The sequence below is a fragment of the Mobula birostris genome, chromosome 9, assembly GCF_030028105.1.
Source record: "Mobula birostris isolate sMobBir1 chromosome 9, sMobBir1.hap1, whole genome shotgun sequence".
NCBI lineage: Eukaryota > Metazoa > Chordata > Chondrichthyes > Myliobatiformes > Myliobatidae > Mobula > Mobula birostris.
In genome coordinates, this window is record NC_092378.1 from 104,829,313 (window position 1) to 104,848,818 (window position 19,506).

Sequence of the window (19,506 nt, forward strand, 5' to 3'; positions counted from 1 at the left end):
GTGGTGTGTACTTTTCCCAATATGATTTACTTCTTATTGAAACAAAGGTTGCATTTGTAAACTACCTTTGAATATGTTCTTATAGTTCACTGTGCCAAGGCAGGGCTGCTGTAATGCTCAGGTTTACTGATCTGACTGAGCTGTGTTAAGAGTTGTGAGTGGCCTCAGCTGTTAAATATTTAAAAACTAACTATGGAGTGCCATTGAATAGGTGTTTCAGTCTGCACTTAATTTTAGGGTCATTCACAGTTGGAAGAGTACTTGGGATGTTTGAAGGTTCTGATCTAGTTCTGTTATTTTTACCTTTCAGGTTCAGTAAGTAATCGGCGGGATGGAAATTCTTTTCAGAATGGTCCCACAGCAAAGAAGCCACGGACCTGTGGGTTGTGCCATCAGCCGGGACACACCAGGACAAAGTGCCCCCAAAACCGGTGACTCTTCTTATCCTCACATCAGTGATATTTTATCATAAGCTGGAGGACTGCCTGCAGAGAAATCCATCAGCTTCATCAAAGTTCTGATCTTTCTGACAAAAACTAACCAGGCCCTTCATAAGGAGCTCTACATTCTGTTATATTGAACGTAGAGTTTTGAGAGCTCTTGTTCAAAGAGGGACGGTGAATTACATGCGCAGTGTCATCTCATGTGCTGGATCCAAAGAGATAAAGAATGAAATTCATTACCTAACACTACCTTCAGATGCAGCTGTTCTGTATCCTCCATTGCTGGATTTTATTCTTGGAATAACATTGCAACTTCTGTCAAACAAACTTTTCTGGAGATGGTACATTTTAGAATTTGGAAATGGGAGGTGTGGAGGAGCTCTGAGGAACAGTACTTTAAAAATTAGTTGGATGCTCAGCATTTGATTTTTGATTTCAACTTCTTGAATTGAGAAGATAACTTTTGGTTATGTCACAGGGTTATTTGAGAGTTTAAGTTCCAGTTCAAATAGTTTGCATTTGACTTTGGGATAAATCATCTGTAATTGTCAACCAGGGAATTAAATTTCTATTTTTGGGTGGGCAGGTTATTTACTGTACTGCTCCACTACCTCCTTTGGGTCGTGTTGTATGTTGTGCCATGAGATATAAGGAGTACTTCAATGTCTGCATTGTCAGTAGAAATTCAGTAAAGTGCAATAGATGTGCAGGCATCTCTATTTCCCTCATCTGGGGAAGAGAACAGCCATACTTCTAAACTTCAGCCTTGGCTCATGTTTATACTGGGGCACGGTACTAATTCATTATCTAAATATTGTAGGTACAAAAGTCTATAGTAACTAAGAATAGATGCAGGGGTTCACTGTATAATTCAGGAATGTAACACGAGTGGGAATGATCTGTCATAGTGTGACATGAGGCTGCTTTAACAGTGTGAACATCTCTGTAACCTACATATTGGGTATGTGCATTGAGCCATGGACAAACGTTGTACTATAGAGAAGAAAGTTCTTGAAGAGTTGGAATTGTATGAAATCCAGAATATACTTAGACATTTGAGAATTAAACTTAATTTTATTTTAACACTGGTCTTTTTTTTATTTCAAAATACAAAGAATAAATCAATATTTACTTCAGTCATTTTTATGGTAGATCACTGGAAGTATGATTTCCCTCAATGTACCGATATATTGACTGTCTCTTGCATGTTTAATACAGGAATACCATCCCAAACTGGAACATTTTGACCAAGGGAATATAATAGAATTGTAATTTGTATGGTAAAATAAGAGTTCCCAACTTTTCTTTGTAAAGAACCAGGTGGGAGTTATTCAGCACCTCTAGCTTGTATCAACATTGCTTCAATATAATTCAAACGGTAGATTAACAACAATGGTTGCATGTTGTCCTCAAATCCACTGGATTAAATTACTACATTGCCCTAATGAAATAAAACAGATTACCTGATAAAATTTGAACACATAATTTACATCATTAAAGACTACAAAGGCAAAGCATTTTCATTTGGGCATTTCAAAAATATCAATAATCCAAAAAGCAAAACAACCTATTTGCTAAAAATCGGAATGTTGTATTCTCATGTTCGTAGTATAATTAAATTTGATTTTTAAACCAGAACTTCCTTTATTGCCTGACAGCCTTATATTATACTCTTGTGCTTTGTTGACAGAATGAGCCTCCAAATCACCATGAAATTCAATGCTCTTATTCCACAAAGATTACACAAAGTTACCCATGTCCTTTAGTTTTTATTTGGTTTAAATTTTGTTGCATTGAAGCAAAAAGAAACCCGCAGAACAATTAAATAAAACAGTGCTCACTTTGTACATTAGCATTAATTGGACTGGGTAGTGTGCAAGATATGGATTTTTAACATGCTGATTGTAGGACATTATAAATCTCAAAGCATCTTCTTTTAATCAAAAATAAATTTATACCCTGGAACTGCATATGCTCCCAACAGAGAACTTTAGTGTATATGACCTTTCAAATATTCCCAGAGCACATGAAGTGCAGATTAGATGAGGAATAAACACTTCTATATTGTCCCAGCTGATCCCAATAAAGCAATTCAAGTTGCAGAAATGTAATTTCTAATTATGTACTGTAGAACATAGCTAGTTTGAATATGGCAATATCTCCATACACTTCAGTGATATTATCCAGAAAGATTTTGTCAAACACAGTCAGAATATGTGGCTGAGCAGCTATAGTTCAGGGTCATTGATTCAGAGATGCAAGTCTGGAATCCAACCAGATGAACTCAATGCCTTCTATGCACACTTTGAAAGGGAGAACACAACTACAGCTGTGAAGATCCCTACTGCACCTGATGACACTGTGATCTCTGTCTCAGAGGTCGATGTTAGACTGTCTATAAAGAGAGTGAACCCTCGCAAGGCCGAAGGTCCCGATAGTATACCTGGTAAGTACCTCTGAAAACCTGTGCAGACCAACCAGTGGGAGTGTTCAAGGACATTTTCAACCTCTCACTGCTAGTTCCCACTTGCTTCAAAAAGGCAACAATTATACCAGTGCCTAAGAAGAATAATGTGGACTGCCTTAATGACTATTGCCCAGTAGCACTTACATTGACAGTGATGAAATGCTTTGAGAGGTTGGTCATGACTAGACTGAACTCCTGCCTCAGCAAGGACTTAGACCCATTGCAATTTGTCTACCACCACAATAGGTCAACAGCAGGCACAATCTCAATGGCTCTCCACACGGCTTTAGACCACCTGGACAGCACAAGCACCTAGATCAGGGTGCTGTTCATCACTATAGCTCAGCATTTAATACTATCATTCCCACAATCCTGATTGAGAAGTTGCAGAACCTGGGCCTCTATACCTCCCTCTGCAATTGGATCCTCGACTTCCTAACCGGAAGGCCACAGTCTGTGTGGATTGGTGATAACATATCCTCCTCACTGGCACACCTCAGGGGTGTGTGCTTAGCCCACAGCTCTACTCTCTATATGCACATGACTGTGTGGCTAGGCATAGCTCAAATACCATCTACAAATTTGCTGATGATACAACCATTGTTGGTGGAATCTCAGGTGGTGACGAGAGGGCATACAGGAGTGAGAGATGCCAGCTAATGGAATGGTGCCACAGCAACAACCTGGCACTCAACATCAGTAAGACGAAAGAGCTGATTGTGGACTTCAGGAAGGGTAAGATGAAGGAGAACATACCAATCCTCATAGAGGGATCAGAAGTGGAGAGAGTGAGCAGCTTCAAGCTCCTGGGTGTCAAGATCTCTGAGGATTTAACCCGGTCCCAACATATCGACATAGTCATAAAGAGGGCAAGACAGTGGCTATACTTTATTAGGAGTTTGAAGAGATTTGGTATGTCAACAAATACACTCAAAAACTTCTATAGATGTTTATAGATGTACCATGGAGAGCATCTGACAGGCTGCATCACTGTCTGGTATGGAGGGGTTACTGCACAGGACCGAAAGAAGCTGCAGAATGTTGTAAATCTAGTCAGCTCCATCTTGGGCACTAGCCTACAAAGTACCCAGGACATCTTCAGGCAGCGGTGTCTCAGAAAGGCAACGTCCATTATTAAAGACCTCCAGCACCCAGAGCATGCCCTTTTCTCACTGTTACCATCAGGTAGGAGGTACAGAAGCCTAAAGGCACACACTCAGCGATTCAGGAACAGCTCCTTCCCCTCTGCCATCCGATTCCTAAATGGACATTGAAGCTTTGGACACTACCTCACTTTTTTTAATGTACAGTATTTCTGTTTTTGCACATTTTTAAAAAATCTATTCAATATACATAATTGGTTTACTTTATTTATTACTCCATTCTTTTTTTTCTTTCTCTGCTAGATTACGTATTGCATTGAACTGCTGCTGCTAAGTTAAGAAATTTCATGTCACATGCCAGTGATAATAAATCTGATTCTGATTCAATAGTGAGAGTTGTGAAATTTAAATATATCTAGAGTTTAAAATTACTCATTTTGGTACTGGAATGTTTGAAGATATCATGAGGAAAGGAAACATCTTTGCACTAGTATGCAAAAGGACTTCGACAGACTTGGAGACTCAGCAAAGAGGTGGCAGATGGAATGTACTGTAGGGAATTATGTGTTCATACTTTTTGGCAGAAGGAATAAAAGTGTAGATTGTTTTCTAAATGGGACTCAAATTCAGCAATCAGAGGTGAAAAGTGACTTGGGAGTCTTCTTGCAGGATTCCCTAAAGGTTTATTTGTGGGTTGAATTGATGGTAAGGGAACAAGTGCAACGTTAGCATTCATTTCCAGAGGACTAGAGTATAAAATCAAGGATGTAATGCTGAGGCTTTGTAAGGCATTGGTCAGGGCACATTTGGAGTATCGTGAGTGGTTCTGGGCCCTATATCCGAGAAAGGATGTGCAGACATTGGAGAGGATCCAGAGATTTTTAAGAATGATCCTGGAAATGAAAGAGTTAATATACGAGGAGCATTTGATGCCTCCAGGCCTGTACTTGCTGGAGTTTAGAAGAATGGGGGGGGGGAGGATCTCATTGAAAACTAGTAAATATTGAAAGGTGTAGATGGAGTGGACATAGGGAGGATGCTTCCAATGGTGGGAGAGTCTAGGACCAGAGGACACATCCCTTGAGGACAGAGATGAAGAGGGTTGTGAATTTGTGGAATTCTTTCCCACAGATGGCTGTGGAGGCCAAGAAATTGGGTATATTTAAAGCAGACGTTGATAGTTTCTTGATTAATAAATCAATACCCCTTTTAAGCATCATCTCATAATAGAGCTGTTGAAAAGGTTCTGGGAATATTTTTTAACATTTTATTACAAAAATAATAAATGATTCTCAGAGAAATAGAAGACCTAGATGGGATAAAAATTGGAGGTGTTAACGTCAACAATATAAGATATGCAGACGATACCACCCTAATAACAAGTGCTGCAGAGGACCTACAAATCCTCCTAGACAAAGTAGTACAAACAAGTGCAGATTTTGGTCTAACCAATCAACTGTAAAAAAACCAAATGTATGGTAATATCAAAACAGCAGGATACTCCCAACTGCGGTAACCAAGAGGTTGAACAAAAGACCAGCTTTAATTACCTTGGTAGCTTTATATCACAAGATGTTAGAAGTAAAGTAGAAATAAAAAGAAGAATTGCCATTGCCAAAACCAACTTCCAAAAAATGAAACAAGGCTTAGGTTACTAAGATGTTACATCTGGTCAATCTTGCTGTACGCTTCTGGAACATGGACTATAACACCAGAACTCCAAAGAAACTTAGAAGCAATAGAAATGTGGTTTCTTAGAAGAATGCTGAAAATATCATATAGAGATAGGGTAACTACTCCAACGTGCCCATACAAAAAGATCTTTAATGAGAACATTAAATGAGAGGAAACTTAAATTCCTGGGCCATGTCATCGGAAAGGGAGAAATAGAATGCCTTACATTATAAGGCCGTATGCCTGGGAAACACGGAAAGGGAAGGCAAAGAAGAAAATATATGGACACTGAAAGAACCAACAGATCTAGGTGTGTGAGATATCATTGACGCTGCGAGGGATCATTTGATGTGGAGAGCCATGATCGCCCAAATGTGTAACGCACAAAGCACATGAAGAAGAAGATTACAAAAATATGGCACAGGTTTGCTTCACTGGGAGGAAGCCTCTTCAATGATGTCAGCAACACCAGCCCTTTCCTTTGACTGTTACTGCAACATAGTGGGTATAGCAGTCCATAACACCCAGCATTAGCTGGACATTTGCAAGCAATGTCAATGATACCCTCCAGTCCATTGTCCCTCTGGTTTCTTTTTCATATGCACTATACGAGGGGTGATTGGTAAGTTATTAACTTCAAACTTCCTGCATCTTCACTCAGAGTTGAACTGCATGTGCATGTAACAAGAGCTGTATAACTCATCTCCTTCTACCTAAGGCCACGACCTTATCAATCACCCCTGCTATGGACCACCTGGAGGTCCAAGATGCTCTCATTACATGCACGTGCAGTTCAACTCTTTGAGTGATAATGCAGAAAGTTTGAAGTTAATAACTCATCTCCTTCTACCTTAGGCCAAGAACTTATCAATCACCCCTGCTGGGGACCACTTCTACAAAGAAGGGATCCGTGTGCTCCATGACCGCTGGACTAAGTGTGTACTTGTAGGAGGGGACTATGTTGAAAAATAAATGTGCTAGGTTTTCTAATATTGACTCCTTCTACCCGAGGCCACGAACTTATCAATCACCTCTTGTACTTGTCAACCATAGTGGGACACCACCAAGAATAGCAATTGGGGGAAAAAGCAGTGAACAATTATTTTCCCATTTGTTAATTAACCCATGTGCAGTGGTAGTGATATGTACTGAGATCAGGCTCCTTAAATGCCAGAAGACTTGAGGAGCAAGGCAGGACAGTGAACACAAATTGCTTTTTTGACTGTGGGAGTTAACACATGAATATCCAATCTTGTCCTATTCCAACTAGCAAATGAAAAATATTCATTCCTTCCATTGTTGTATTGGCACCACAACATGCAACATTTACATTTACTTGCACAGGTTACGCCAATAACACCTCACAAACAAATGACTTCTATTAGCAAGAAGGACAATGCTTTCCCAATTATCTGTTGTCATGTCTTGCAGACTTATCCCCAAGTTTGCAGGAAGTTTCTCATTTCAGGTTTAAATGACTGGCCTCTACTTCTATGTAGGTTAACAATCCTTGGGAAACATCTGGTCCAATTTAGTTAGAGGTCAGGGGTAGCAAATGAATCGTTGGGCAGGAGCCGTGGTGATCAGATCAAGTTGGAACCAAGCTGCAATGTCGGTCAATGTTGTGGCTCCGACCTAGATTCATGGGGATGGTTTTTGGGACAAAAGGGGAGTTAGGGTTTAGGAACAGGGATGAGGGAGAATGAAGAGTCAGGGCAGGAGCATGTGTTCAGAATCTAGGTTGGAACACTCTGTGGTCGAAGGTCAGCGATCCAGAGGTCAGGTTGGCAGGCGCTGAGTAATTGCCAGGTTGCTGAATCCATGGCCGTTTGGGTGGGAGTTACAAGAGCCAGTGACACCCCCCTGAGGCACTCCATGTCGAAGACCAGTGATCCTGGAGGTGAGGTTGTTTGAGGCCTGACGGTCAAACCCATGATTGGCAAGTCTAGGGTCAAGGCCTGAAGGTCAAACCTGTGACCGGCAAGTCCTGGGATCAATATCCGAAGGTCAGTGAAGTTTGGAGGGCAAAGCCAAAGGATGAAGTCAGAGCCTGGAAGGTCAAAGACTGAAGTCAGCGAGTCCAGAGGTAGAGAGCGAGCCTGGACCAGAGACTGGAGTTTGGAGACCCGATGTCTGTGAGTTTGAAAGTCCAGGGCCAAGGGCTGGAGGCTCAGAGGTGGCCTGTCCTGTGGTTAGAGGTCTGTGTGTGTGAGGGGGTGGGAAAGGGGCTTGAGTTGTGGTTGCTGTTTTGTTTTGTTCTGTTACTGTTGTTGCTGTTTGTATCATTCTGTGTTGAGTTTGTGTTGAATATTGTGGGCACGCTACGTTGGCACTGGAATAGGTGGCGGGCACTTCTGGGCTGCCCCCTGCACACCCTTGGGTGTGTTGGTTGTTAACACAAATGACACATCTGATTGAATGTTTCAATGTGCATGTGATAAATAAATACAAATCTGATATACCCTACGCTTAGTCTTCAAAGCTTTATGTTTCTGAGAGATCACCTAGCATTCTTCCACGATTGAGAGTATAAAAGGTTTTGTTGTTAGTTCCTTTGTGTATCAAACAGGATCCTCTTCACTTTCTTCCTAACAGAGATTTCTTGGTGGTGCAGGCAGACGAAATAATATCACTCAGTATTCAAACAACAGGGTCCTGACGAAGGGTCTCGGCCTGAAACGTCGACTCTACCTCTTCCTACAGATGCTGCTTGGCCTGCTGCGTTCACCAGCAACTTTGATGTGTGTCACTCAGTATTCAATTGCCAGGGTACAGATATATGATTACAGAATTGAAGTGATATCAGGAAAAATAACTGTTTCAAATACTGAGTAACATTGATTGATTGTTTGACTGATTTATTTATTTAATTCTTACATCCAAGGGAGTAAAAATATTCATGCTGTGTCTCCATTGCAATGTACAAGCAATAACAAGGGGAAATGTGGGAGGATATTTCCCAAACACTAAGATTGTACATGTAATTGTTTTGTATACATCTATGTACGGTCAGATATGCAATCGGATTAACGTACAGTCAGATATGCAATCAGATCAATGTGTATTGATAAATCTGATAGCCTGGTGAAAGAAGCTGTCCCAGAGCCTGTTGGTCCTGGCCTTATTGCTGTGGTACCGTATGCCAGACAGTAGCAGCTGAAACAGACATAATGAGGATATATCTGAAGTAATTTGGATGCAATAGATATCAGGAACCATTGCTGCCTTGTATTGTAAAAGTGTGTTGGATGGAAGGGGATTAGCCCACTTCCTCAATCCTGCACCAAAATTTAACAAAATTTCAGCTGGTCTTATTTTAATCTCAAGAAGATGAAATCTCAAGCAGGTGCTGGAATCTAGAACAAAATGTCTTGATGCAGGGTGCCAAACCAAGACATTAACTTGCACCTTTTGCCTCCACAGATGTTGTTTGACCTGTTGAGTTCTTCCAACTTTCTGACTTTAACCTCAACTTTGCATTCTCATGTTAATTCTGTTTCTACTTACCTTCACTGAAAATAAATCATTTTGGGATTGACTACAGTAGGCAACATTGTAAATAAATAAATGAAATTGTGTTTTCTTTTTAGGAAAAAAACTGTAAGTGCTCTATGGGGAAGGGCACAGCTCAGATTCCTCCTGCCATTACAAACAAATTAATTAAACTTTATGATAAAACCTTTTGAATATTTGGTTTCAAGCTTACCAGTGGATAACTGATCATAAAGGAAATAATTACATTGTTGACTTTAATAAAATTTATAATTTATAAATTTTTATATTTTTTCTATAAAGAAGTATATTTTGAAGTTTAAAATAAAATGTGTTTGAAGTCATTCTGAATTCTGGGCAGTATAATTGTATTTTGTCCAGGTGGATGACAAACAGCCTATAACGGCAGCACCAAGCTGCAAATCCATTTTATAAATAATGGTAATTTTTAAACAAAAATTATCCAGTACTTCAGAAGGGAGCACAGCAAATACTTCCTGGTGAGCCAGATGATGCACCATAAGTATTTCCAAATGGTTGGATGGTGGATTACTAGTTTTGTTGTCATTGTTTTCTTTCCTTTCCACTTCTGACGAGGAGTTCTGGACCAGAATTGGTAATGTTTCCTTCACCACACTTGTTGCCCGACGTGCTGAATATTTCTAGCATTTTCTATTGTGTTTCAGATTTCCGGCACCTGCAGGATCTGCATCTAAAATGGTTTTAGACATAACCTCCTTTTAATGAGACTACAAGTCAATGAAATCCGAAGATTTCAAGTTCAGCGGGGAATTCCACCCAGGTCAGGAATGAAGAACAACACTTAAACATAAATAGAAGTTGGACCCCCCCCCCACCCACCAGCCACCACTGTCTTATCATTTCCTGTCAGTCATCTTCTGTAGAGACATTCCTATGCCTAGAGTCACTTTAATGGACGCACAATCAATCTATGTATATAAACTGTCGTTTATTATTTATCTTTGTGGTGTATTTTATCTTGGAGTAACAATTATTTCGTTATCCTTTATAACTGTGAACTGGAAATGACATTAAACAATCTCGAATCTTGAAAATTGCTAACGTCCACTAGGTCTCTTTGGAAGCCCGACAGAGGGAACCGCCCACACACTGTGACGACCGTTTCTCCTGCCCAATCAGTAAACGGTAATCTTAGAATAGCCAATCAGCAAAAGGCAGACACTTTGTCTCACATCCGGAAACGGGACGGCTATCGTGCAACCAAACCTTTTCGAAAAGCTTTGTGTTTGATAGACGTGTAGACCAATAACAATTCCTAAAATCAGTAAGGTCCCGCCTTGGTGACTGGTCTCTGCCAATAACCTGCGAAGGAAGGGCGGGGTTAATGATGGTAGGTTGAGGTGGACTGTCATAGCGGTCATGGCTGCCACTGGAGTATTGCCTTTCATCAGAGGTGTGGATCTCAGTGGAAATGATTTCAAAGTAAGTGGGTAACACCATGGTGACTACAAATATTTGGCGTAGAAGGGAGCTAGTGGCTAGTTGGTAGTGTGGTATTGGAATTTCATTATTGAGTAGCAGTCTGCTTGGGTGAGGTAAGTAGCCTAGGCCCAAGGTGTTTATAAATAGTAAAGTACTGTAATGTAGTATATTGCAGTTCCCTCTGATCTTTCTTCATTTTTCTCATGGAAATATTCCATGTTTATTTAACTTTATGACTAGTCTTCTTGGAAAGTTATGTTAATGCTCTCAGTTACACAATAATAGCTTATTTTTTTCTGTAAACTGTTAATATGTGTTTTTTGGCAAATGTACGTTGTTAGAAACAAACATTTCTGGAGGTATTGCTGAATGGAGAATCATAAAATTGTGCAAATTTTAATAACACATCATGCCCTTCATGTACATGTTGGTTGGAAAAGTTAGAAACTAGATTAACTTTATTTTCTAACTCTTAATCTTAATGACTTAATTGTTTCTTTGACCATTAATGCCTCATCACTTTTTTCTTTAGTCCCCTTCTCTCTCAGCTCCTCCCTAATTAGTCTGAAAGCCCAAATAAGCAGGAATATTAAATAGTTCTACCCAACTTAATAGTATGTTTCAGTAATAACAGAAATGTGTTTTTCCCTGATCTCCCTATGTTATTGGTATATTTGATCCATTTTGCTATATTCTAGTACATACTGCCTGACTCCTTTTAACTTCCAGCCTTTGTTTGCATTTCCTTTTAAATGTTCTTGCCAGTATGCTGTCTTACACTTCCAAGTCCGTTTTTCTGTCTTCTGAATCTACCCTTAACTAATTACCCATCAAGCCCATTTCAGCACTGTCAAATATCCCTTTGAGGTTGTTGGCCTCAGTTCCGTTGAGGTGTAGCTTGTCTGACCTTTATAGTTTCCATCTTCCATGTAGTGGCAAAATTGATCCAAAATCAAAAAAAAATATTTCTGCCAGCCTGTGACTCCAGACAGAGTTGTTCTACTTGCATGACATGTCCACAGCTCCAGTGCTTGTTCCAAAGAGTTGAATTCCTTATTTCGATCCTTTATTAACAATTAGCAAACATACCATTAAGCATTGAGCATTATCTCAGCAAACATTATTACTTCTGCAGTCCCAAGCTACAAACTGCCACAATAGAAGCATGAATGTGTATTTCCTTGGCTTTTATCATGCCCCTACTAATACGACTAGTTACCATAATACATATAAATGCACAGCACAGAATACCATAAGGTTTTGCAGCAGCATTTGGCCATTTGGTTCTTCCAGTCTGTTCCCCCATTTCATCATGATTGATCCATTATTTCATCTCAGCCCCAATCTCCTGCCTTCTTTCTCTGTCTTTTCATGCCCTAACCAATCAAGAATCTCTCAACCTCTGTCTTAAATATACATAAAGACTTGGCTTCCACAGCTGTCTGTGACAACAAATTCCACAGATTCACTTTCTGGCTAAATAAATTTCTCGTCATTCCCATTCTGAAAGATTGCCCCTCTATTCTGAGGCTGTGTCTTTTCATCTTAAACTCTCTAACCATAGGAAACATTCACTCCACATCTACTCTATCAGGACCTTTCACCATTCGATAGGTTTCAATGAGGTCACCCCTTGTTCTTCTGAACTCCAGTGACCAAGGGCACGGTGATGTCAAATGCTCTTTATATAACAGGGAGAAGTTAGGAGATTGGGGCTGAGAGGAAAAATGGATCAGTCATGATGAAATAGCGGAGCAGACTCAATGAGCCAATTAGCCTCATTCTGCTCCCATGTCTTATAGTATTCTGTTCTGCGCATTAGCCAGAGAGTGGTGCCTGTATTCACCCCTCATTCTTCTGAATTCCGGTGAATACAGACACAGAGTTAGCAAATCCTCTTCACATGACAAGCTGTTCAAACCTGGAATAATTTTCGTGAACCTCCTTTGGACCCTCTTTGAATACGTAGCTCCTACATTCCCCGTAACTTTACCTGATGCCCCAGGAATCCAAAACCTTCCCTGTGGCACATGCAGGGTATGCAATATGCATTCTGTGGGTCTGAAGTGCCCTACCATGTCTATATTTAATAGATCGGCTCACTAGTTAAGCATTAAATTCCTCTTCCCTGCTTTGTGATCCCACCCCCATGTTACCCAGTCTCTTGACTGGCCAAGATCTCATGTGCTCTGTGGCTATACCCTGTGAAACCGGGCATGGTGCCATTTACTTTGTGCATTAACTAAACTGCCCAATCACAGGCAGAAGTTGTTTCACTTTTTAATCCCTTGGTCAACATCTCGTAGATACTAATCTGATCATTTATTATTGTTGTTAATGGGATATGGCTGTGCAATACATGGGGGCTTTATATCTTGCATTGCAGCACGTCAGGAGACAGAGAATGTATGAGCTGGTTTGTGGAGAGTGGCAGGGATACTTGCTAAGTACATTTTAGCAATGACGTAATGGCTAAAACATTTAAGGTTAAACTTGTTCTGAAATTTCATTGCACTCATGATTAGGTTCTTGAATTCTAAGTCTCTGCCAGAAAAGCAGTCTTATCAACTTCAAAGACAGTGGATGGTTGAGCAAAGTGGAAGTGTTAGTGTTGGTGTAAAGGTGAAAACTGAGGCTTTGTTTTCTGATGATGTCACTGAGTGGTTAACTTTTTAGTCAATCCCTTTGACATTTTGAATACAGTCTTGAAATTTTGTTGACGGTATAGCTTGTGGAAGTAGTTGATGTTGTTATTTTAGCAAAATTAAAGCCCGTTTGAAATCTGTTGATGCCTAACCAGGGCACATTTTAGAGCTGCATACTTTAATATGTTTCTTCTTTTGCAAAGGGTGGTTATTTTCCTGAACACGTTAAATGCATGAGCAGTTTGAGATGGCTGAAACTGAACCGGACTGGACTTTGCTACTTACCAGAGGAATTGGCTTCTCTCCATAAACTAGTAAGTGTTGTATTGAAATACAAAATCCAGTCCATAAGTATTCTTTGTTCCTCACCTTCCATCCTTAATTTTAGCACTGAGCAATGTCTCCTCTAAGAATTGTTCAATATATATTTTCAATAGGTGTGTATGATATGGGATCCATTTTGATTTGTGCACAATGAATTTTGTGGATTTCAAACAATGAATTTCTGATTGCAACTAAGTTACAGTATGTCCTTACAAAGTGCAGCCAGGCAGTCGAAAATGACCAGCTATTCAGTAAATCAATTTGTCATAAAATTATTTCGAAGGTTGGAAGTTTGGACAAAACTCATGCTCGTTACCTTGTGTGTGTCCAGTATCTTTTTACAATCACGAGTAATGTGGAGACTGTTCCAATTGTAATTAATTCCAGTTTCTGAATTGAATGGACTTGAAGTTGCACTGAAGGGAGGGAAATGCTTTGTAATGCTAAAATTGACATCAATGGGCTGGGTGGAAATCGCCCGAAGTTCAGCCATTGTTCACCATTCGATATGAGACACATTTGGGCTTATTTATGCATTGGTGGAAGGACCTAGCCAAGGTGAAGTTTCCTATGATCTGGTATCTCTTTAGTTGTTTGTGTTTATACTTAAAGGATAATACAGGAAACAATTAATGTGGAAGTCATCTCCAGTTTGTGTCACCCCTATTAGGAAATGTTGCTACTTCTGATGAAATTGTTTTGTTAGTTGGACCAAGACTGCTTCTGCAAATTGTCTAATAATAGTTACAGTCGTTCAGAACTACACTTGGGGTTTGAGATCTTGGTTAAGTAAAGTTTAGAACTGTAGATTATTTCCCCGTGCATGTCTGTTTACAAAACAGGTCCAGCTTCTGTGCAGTGTTTTTTTTTCAAAGTGTACTTTAAGGACAGAAAAAATGTGGAATGGTTTACCTTGCTCTAATTTGAAGCTTTTGTTTTCAACGTAGGAACACTTATCAGTGAGTCATAATAGTTTGACAACACTTCATGGGGAGCTCTCTAGCCTGCCTTGTTTACGGGTGAGTAATGAGGTACAACATTTTGTAAAGGATTGTGGGAACTATTTCTAACAATTCTTGAAATAATCAGCTCTTTAAAATGGAACTTAAAGGGGAACTTTTTCAGAGTGTTATGCGTTATTATAGATGTTCCCTTCATAAATCATGTTCCTAACTTGGGTTTCCAAGACTCTGTAGATGTTTCTGTTTCATTGGGCTCATTATAACAATTTTACATTGTACCTGATCCTTGGGGTCTCCAGATTACAATGAACTTTTGAACATTAAAGTTTAAGAGCTTGAAGTTGTAACTAAGCTGTATTTAGAAGGTGGGCATTATGTATAGTTCATGGAAGTATTTAGACTCTTGATTTTGTAATTTAGTCAAATCTTCAGACCATTGGTACTTTTGTGGTGCTTCTGTTCCCCCACCCATTCCAATTTAAAACATTTTTGCTGCCCTATCTGGAAGAGTCATTGTGTGTAATATTCCTTGTTTTCTATAGGCCATTGTTGCTCGAGCTAATAACTTGAAAAATTCTGGTGTTCCTGATGACATTTTCCAGTTGGATGATCTTTCTGTGCTGGTATGTTGAGATGATTTGTTATAAGGTAGTGTGGGGAAAATCTGTCCTGGGTATGTGTTTTTCTTACTGAAGAGGACTTAATACCAAATGCGTAAAGCCAGGGAAGCAGTCAGGAGTATTTTTATAGATCTATTTTCTATTTGTTAAATATTTGATATAAAACAAATTTAGAAGATTCAGATCCTCAAACACGAGGAAATCTGCAGATGCTGGAAATTCAAGCAACACACATAAAAAGTGCTGGTGAACACAGCAGGCCAGGCAGCATCTATAGGAAGAGATACAGTTGACGTTTCGGGCCAAGACCCTTCGTCAGGACTAACTGAAAGAAGAGATAGTAAGAGATTTGAGGGGGAGGGGGAGATCCAAAATGATAGGAGAAGACAGGAAGGGGAGGGATGGAGCCAAGAGCTGGAAAGTTGATTGGCAAAAGGGATATGAGGCTGGAGGATCATGGGACGGGAGGCCTAGGGAGAAAGAAAGGGGGAGGGGAGCCCAGAGGATGGGCAAGGAGTTACAGTGAGAGGGACAGAGGGAGAAAAAAAGGGGGAGGGGAGAGAGAGAGGAAAAATAAGTAAATATATTTATTATATAAGTAAATATAATAAGGGATGGGGTACGAAGGGGAGGTGAGGCATTAATGGAAGTTAGAGAAGTCAGTATTCATGCTATCAGGTTGGAGGCTACCCAGACAGAATATAAGGTGTTGTTCCTCCAACCTGAGTATGGCTTCATCTTGACAGTAGAGGAGGCCGTGGATAGACATATCAGAATGGGAATGGGACGTGGAATTAAAATGTGTGGCCACTGGGAGATCCTGCTTTCTCTGGCGGACAGAGTGTAGGTGTTCAGCGAAACGGTCTCCCAGTCTGCGCCAGGTCCCACCTATATATATATATATATATATATATATATATATATATATATATATATATATATATATATATATATATATATATATAGAAGGCTGCATCGGGAGCACCGGACACAGTACATCGCCCCAGCTGACTCACAGGTGAAATGTCGCCTTACCTGGAAGGACTGTCTGAGGCCCTGAATGGTGGTGAGGGAGGAAGTGTAAGGGCATGTGTAGCACTTGTTCTGCTTACAAGGATAAGTGCCAGGAGGGAGATTGGTGGGAAGAAATGGGGGGGACGAATTCAGTTCCTGATGTTTTTGAATGTTTTATAAATGAATGATCTCACTGAATTTTCTCCTGTCAAAACTACAGTAGGTGTAATTTTTCAGGGAGAATGGGGTTGTTGGTGGGGGAGCTTGGTGGGGAAGAACTCACACAATATTTCGAAGGACACAAGACACGGGATTGGAAGCTCCACTGTTGCTTCCGTAAGACCATAACTATAACTCTAATCTCTTCAAACCTGTGCCATTTCTGTGAGATAGTGTATATTTAATTCAAAGAGTAAAAGCAAAACAAGCAAAATGCTGGTTTATCCTCTGTTTCTTTCTTGCATGTTATGATACAGAAGGCCATTCAGCCCCTCTAGTCCCTGCAAGTTGTGGCAGAATAATCCCATTAGTTTATTTCTCTCTGATTTCCCTGTGAACCTGCAATTTACTCTCAACATGTCTATCAAACGGTCTTCATTTTCCATCTAACTGCTGTAAGGGATAATTTACAGTCACCAATTAACCTACCAGCGTGTCTTTGGAATTATCAGAACACCTGATAGAATTCTGCAAATACAGGGAAAACTTGTAAACTCCACACAGTCAGAAGCTGAGATCAGAATGAAACCCAAGTCCCTCTCATAACCCTTGTGTCTACAGTATATCTAAATATCTTGAGTGGTATTTTGTTAAATATGAACTCAGTGATCAGACAGGATTTATTTTTCATTCCCATGCTTTTTATCTCCTTTAATGCTGCAGTTGTTAGCAACAATAAGTCTAGGCAAGCACTGAAAATGAGTTCTACGCAAAAACATGGCAATCTCTGCGGGACCCAAAGATATCAATTTGTAGGAGTGAATTTATTGACTCTATATTTGAGAAAGCACTTGATTAATGCGGATTTTATGTTTCAGGACCTCAGCTATAATCAGTTAACTGAGATTCCTAGGGAGCTGGAGAATGCTAAAAACATGCTGGTGCTCAACTTGAGTCACAACAGGTAGGCATGAATCTCATAGTAAGCACCTCTGTACCTCCCCCTGCAATTGGATCCTTGACATCCTAACCTGAAGACCACAATCTGTGCGGATTGGTGATAACATCTTCTCGCTGGCGATCAACACTGGCACATCTCAGGGGTGTGTGCTTAGCCCACTGCTCTACTCTCTATATACACATGACTGTGTGGCTAGGCATAGCTCAAATACCACCTATAAATTTGCTGATGATACAACCATCAGCAATCTCAGGTGGTGACGAGAGGGCGTACAGGAGTGAGATATGCCAACTAGTGGAATGGTGCCGCAGCAACAACCTGGTACTCAACGTCAGTAAAACAAAAGAGCTGATTGTGGACTTCAGGAACACATACCAGTCCTCATAGAGGGATCAGAAGTGGAGAGAGTGAGCAGTTTCAAGTTCCTGGGTGTCAAGATCTCTGAAGATCTAACCTGGTCCCAACATATTGATGCAGTTATAAAGAAGGCAAGGCAGTGGCTATACTTAATTAAGAGTTTGATGAAATTTGGTATTTCAACAAATACACTCAAAAACTTCTATAGATGTTTATAGATGTACCATGGAGAGCATTCTGACAGGCTGCATCACTGTCTGGTATGGGGGTGGGGGCAGGGGCTACTGCACAGGACCGAAAGAAGCTGCAGAAGGTTGTAAATCTAGTCAGCTCCATCTTGGGTACTAGCCTACAAAGTATCCAGGACACCTTTAGGGAGCAGTGTCTCAGAAAGGCAGCGTCCATTATTAAGGTCCTCCGGCATCCAGGGCATGCCCTTTTCTCACTGTTACCATCAGGTAGGAGATACAGAAGCCTGAAGGCACACAATCAGTGATTCAGGAACAGTTTCTTCCCCTCTACCATCTGATTCCTGAATGGGCGTTGAACCCTTGGACACTACCTCACTTTTTTTTTAATATGTAGTATTTCTGTTTTTCTGCATGATTTTTAATTTATGTATACTGTATAAAGTATACAGAATAAGATTTACATTATTATTTTTCTATATTATGTATTGCATTGAACTGCTACTGCTAAGTTAATAAATTTCATGTCACATGCCGGTGAAAATAAACCTGATTCTGATTTATAATAAGCACATTAGGCTCTTTGGCCAACAGTGTTGTGTCGACATTTTAATCTACTCCAAGCTCAACCTAACGCTTCCCTCACACATAGGCCCAACATTTTTTCATTCATCCATGTGTAAGAGTATTTTAAGTGTCTCTAATGTATCTGTTTCCACCACCATCCCTTACCGCACATTCTATGCACCCACCACACTCTGCATATACAATGGATTCTTGTTAATTGGGACACATCACGACTAGTATATTTTGGTCCAATTAAATGGCTACTCCAATTAGCCAAAGCGTCATGAAAATAGTTTTAAAAAATGGTTAAGAAGGTTTTTTTAAAAAAAAGGCAAACTAGAGTTCAACTGGGTAAGAAATTATTTAAATGAAATACAGAATAAATTAGAACATTACCAGGACCACTACAGTACTATAAAACTGTATTAGTTTCTAATAGTTATTGACGGAGGAATTTAGTGTGCATCATTTACAGTCAAGCAAAAGAACACCGACTGTAAATGAACAACATCAGCGCAGATACCTCTGTGCAGATAGTGGACTGCCTTCAAACAGTGCTTTTGATGATTGTATCCTCCAAGTCTTCATTTTAATTGAAACATTCAAGATGATTGTTGATGCCTTCACGTTCTCCATAGTTCCTAACTTGAAGAAGTGAAATCACTTTTTTTTTTCACTCCCAGTCGCTACTGGCATCTTCAAGCTGGAATGCTTAAAACCGCAGTGATCACCACAGTTCTGAATGTTGTTACTGTTTATTATTCATCAACTGACTGACAAAAATCACACAAGTGATGCTATTTAGAAACTGTTCGCTCTAAATCCAGTGCAGTGTCTCATAGTTCCATGACATGCATGCGACTGACACTTGTTAGAAAATGTTTGTCTCAGTTAAGCGACATAGTGTCCCAAATAAACAAAGGGAATCCCGGCTATTTTCTCAATTAGTTTTTGTTCTTTAAGTTTTGTCCCAAATAAGCGGCTGCACCAAATAACCGATGGTTCAATTAACCAGAATTCACTGTATTATTTTTTTAAAAGCTACCTCTACCTATACTTCAATTAC

At 40.0% G+C, this 19,506-nt stretch overlaps 2 protein-coding genes across 3 annotated transcripts in view; both read left to right on the forward strand.

Moving 5' to 3' along the window:
• top3a (DNA topoisomerase III alpha) overlaps positions 1-1,526 on the forward strand; it is a 51,120-nt gene extending 49,594 nt beyond the window's left edge. For both annotated transcript variants that reach the window (XM_072268532.1, XM_072268533.1), the window contains one exon: positions 311-1,526. In XM_072268532.1, coding sequence (XP_072124633.1) covers positions 311-435 — 125 coding nt within the window. In that variant the 3' untranslated portion in view covers positions 436-1,526. The remainder of the gene's footprint in view (positions 1-310) is intronic.
• Positions 1,527-10,535: 9,009 nt separating this feature from the next.
• Positions 10,536-19,506, forward strand: part of flii (FLII actin remodeling protein) — a 61,072-nt gene continuing 52,101 nt past the window's right edge. Inside the window, exons 1-5 of the mRNA XM_072268534.1 lie at positions 10,536-10,643; positions 13,492-13,602; positions 14,560-14,631; positions 15,117-15,197; positions 17,246-17,331. Of these exons, the coding sequence (XP_072124635.1) occupies positions 10,581-10,643; positions 13,492-13,602; positions 14,560-14,631; positions 15,117-15,197; positions 17,246-17,331 (413 nt within the window). The 5' untranslated portion in view covers positions 10,536-10,580. The remainder of the gene's footprint in view (positions 10,644-13,491; positions 13,603-14,559; positions 14,632-15,116; positions 15,198-17,245; positions 17,332-19,506) is intronic.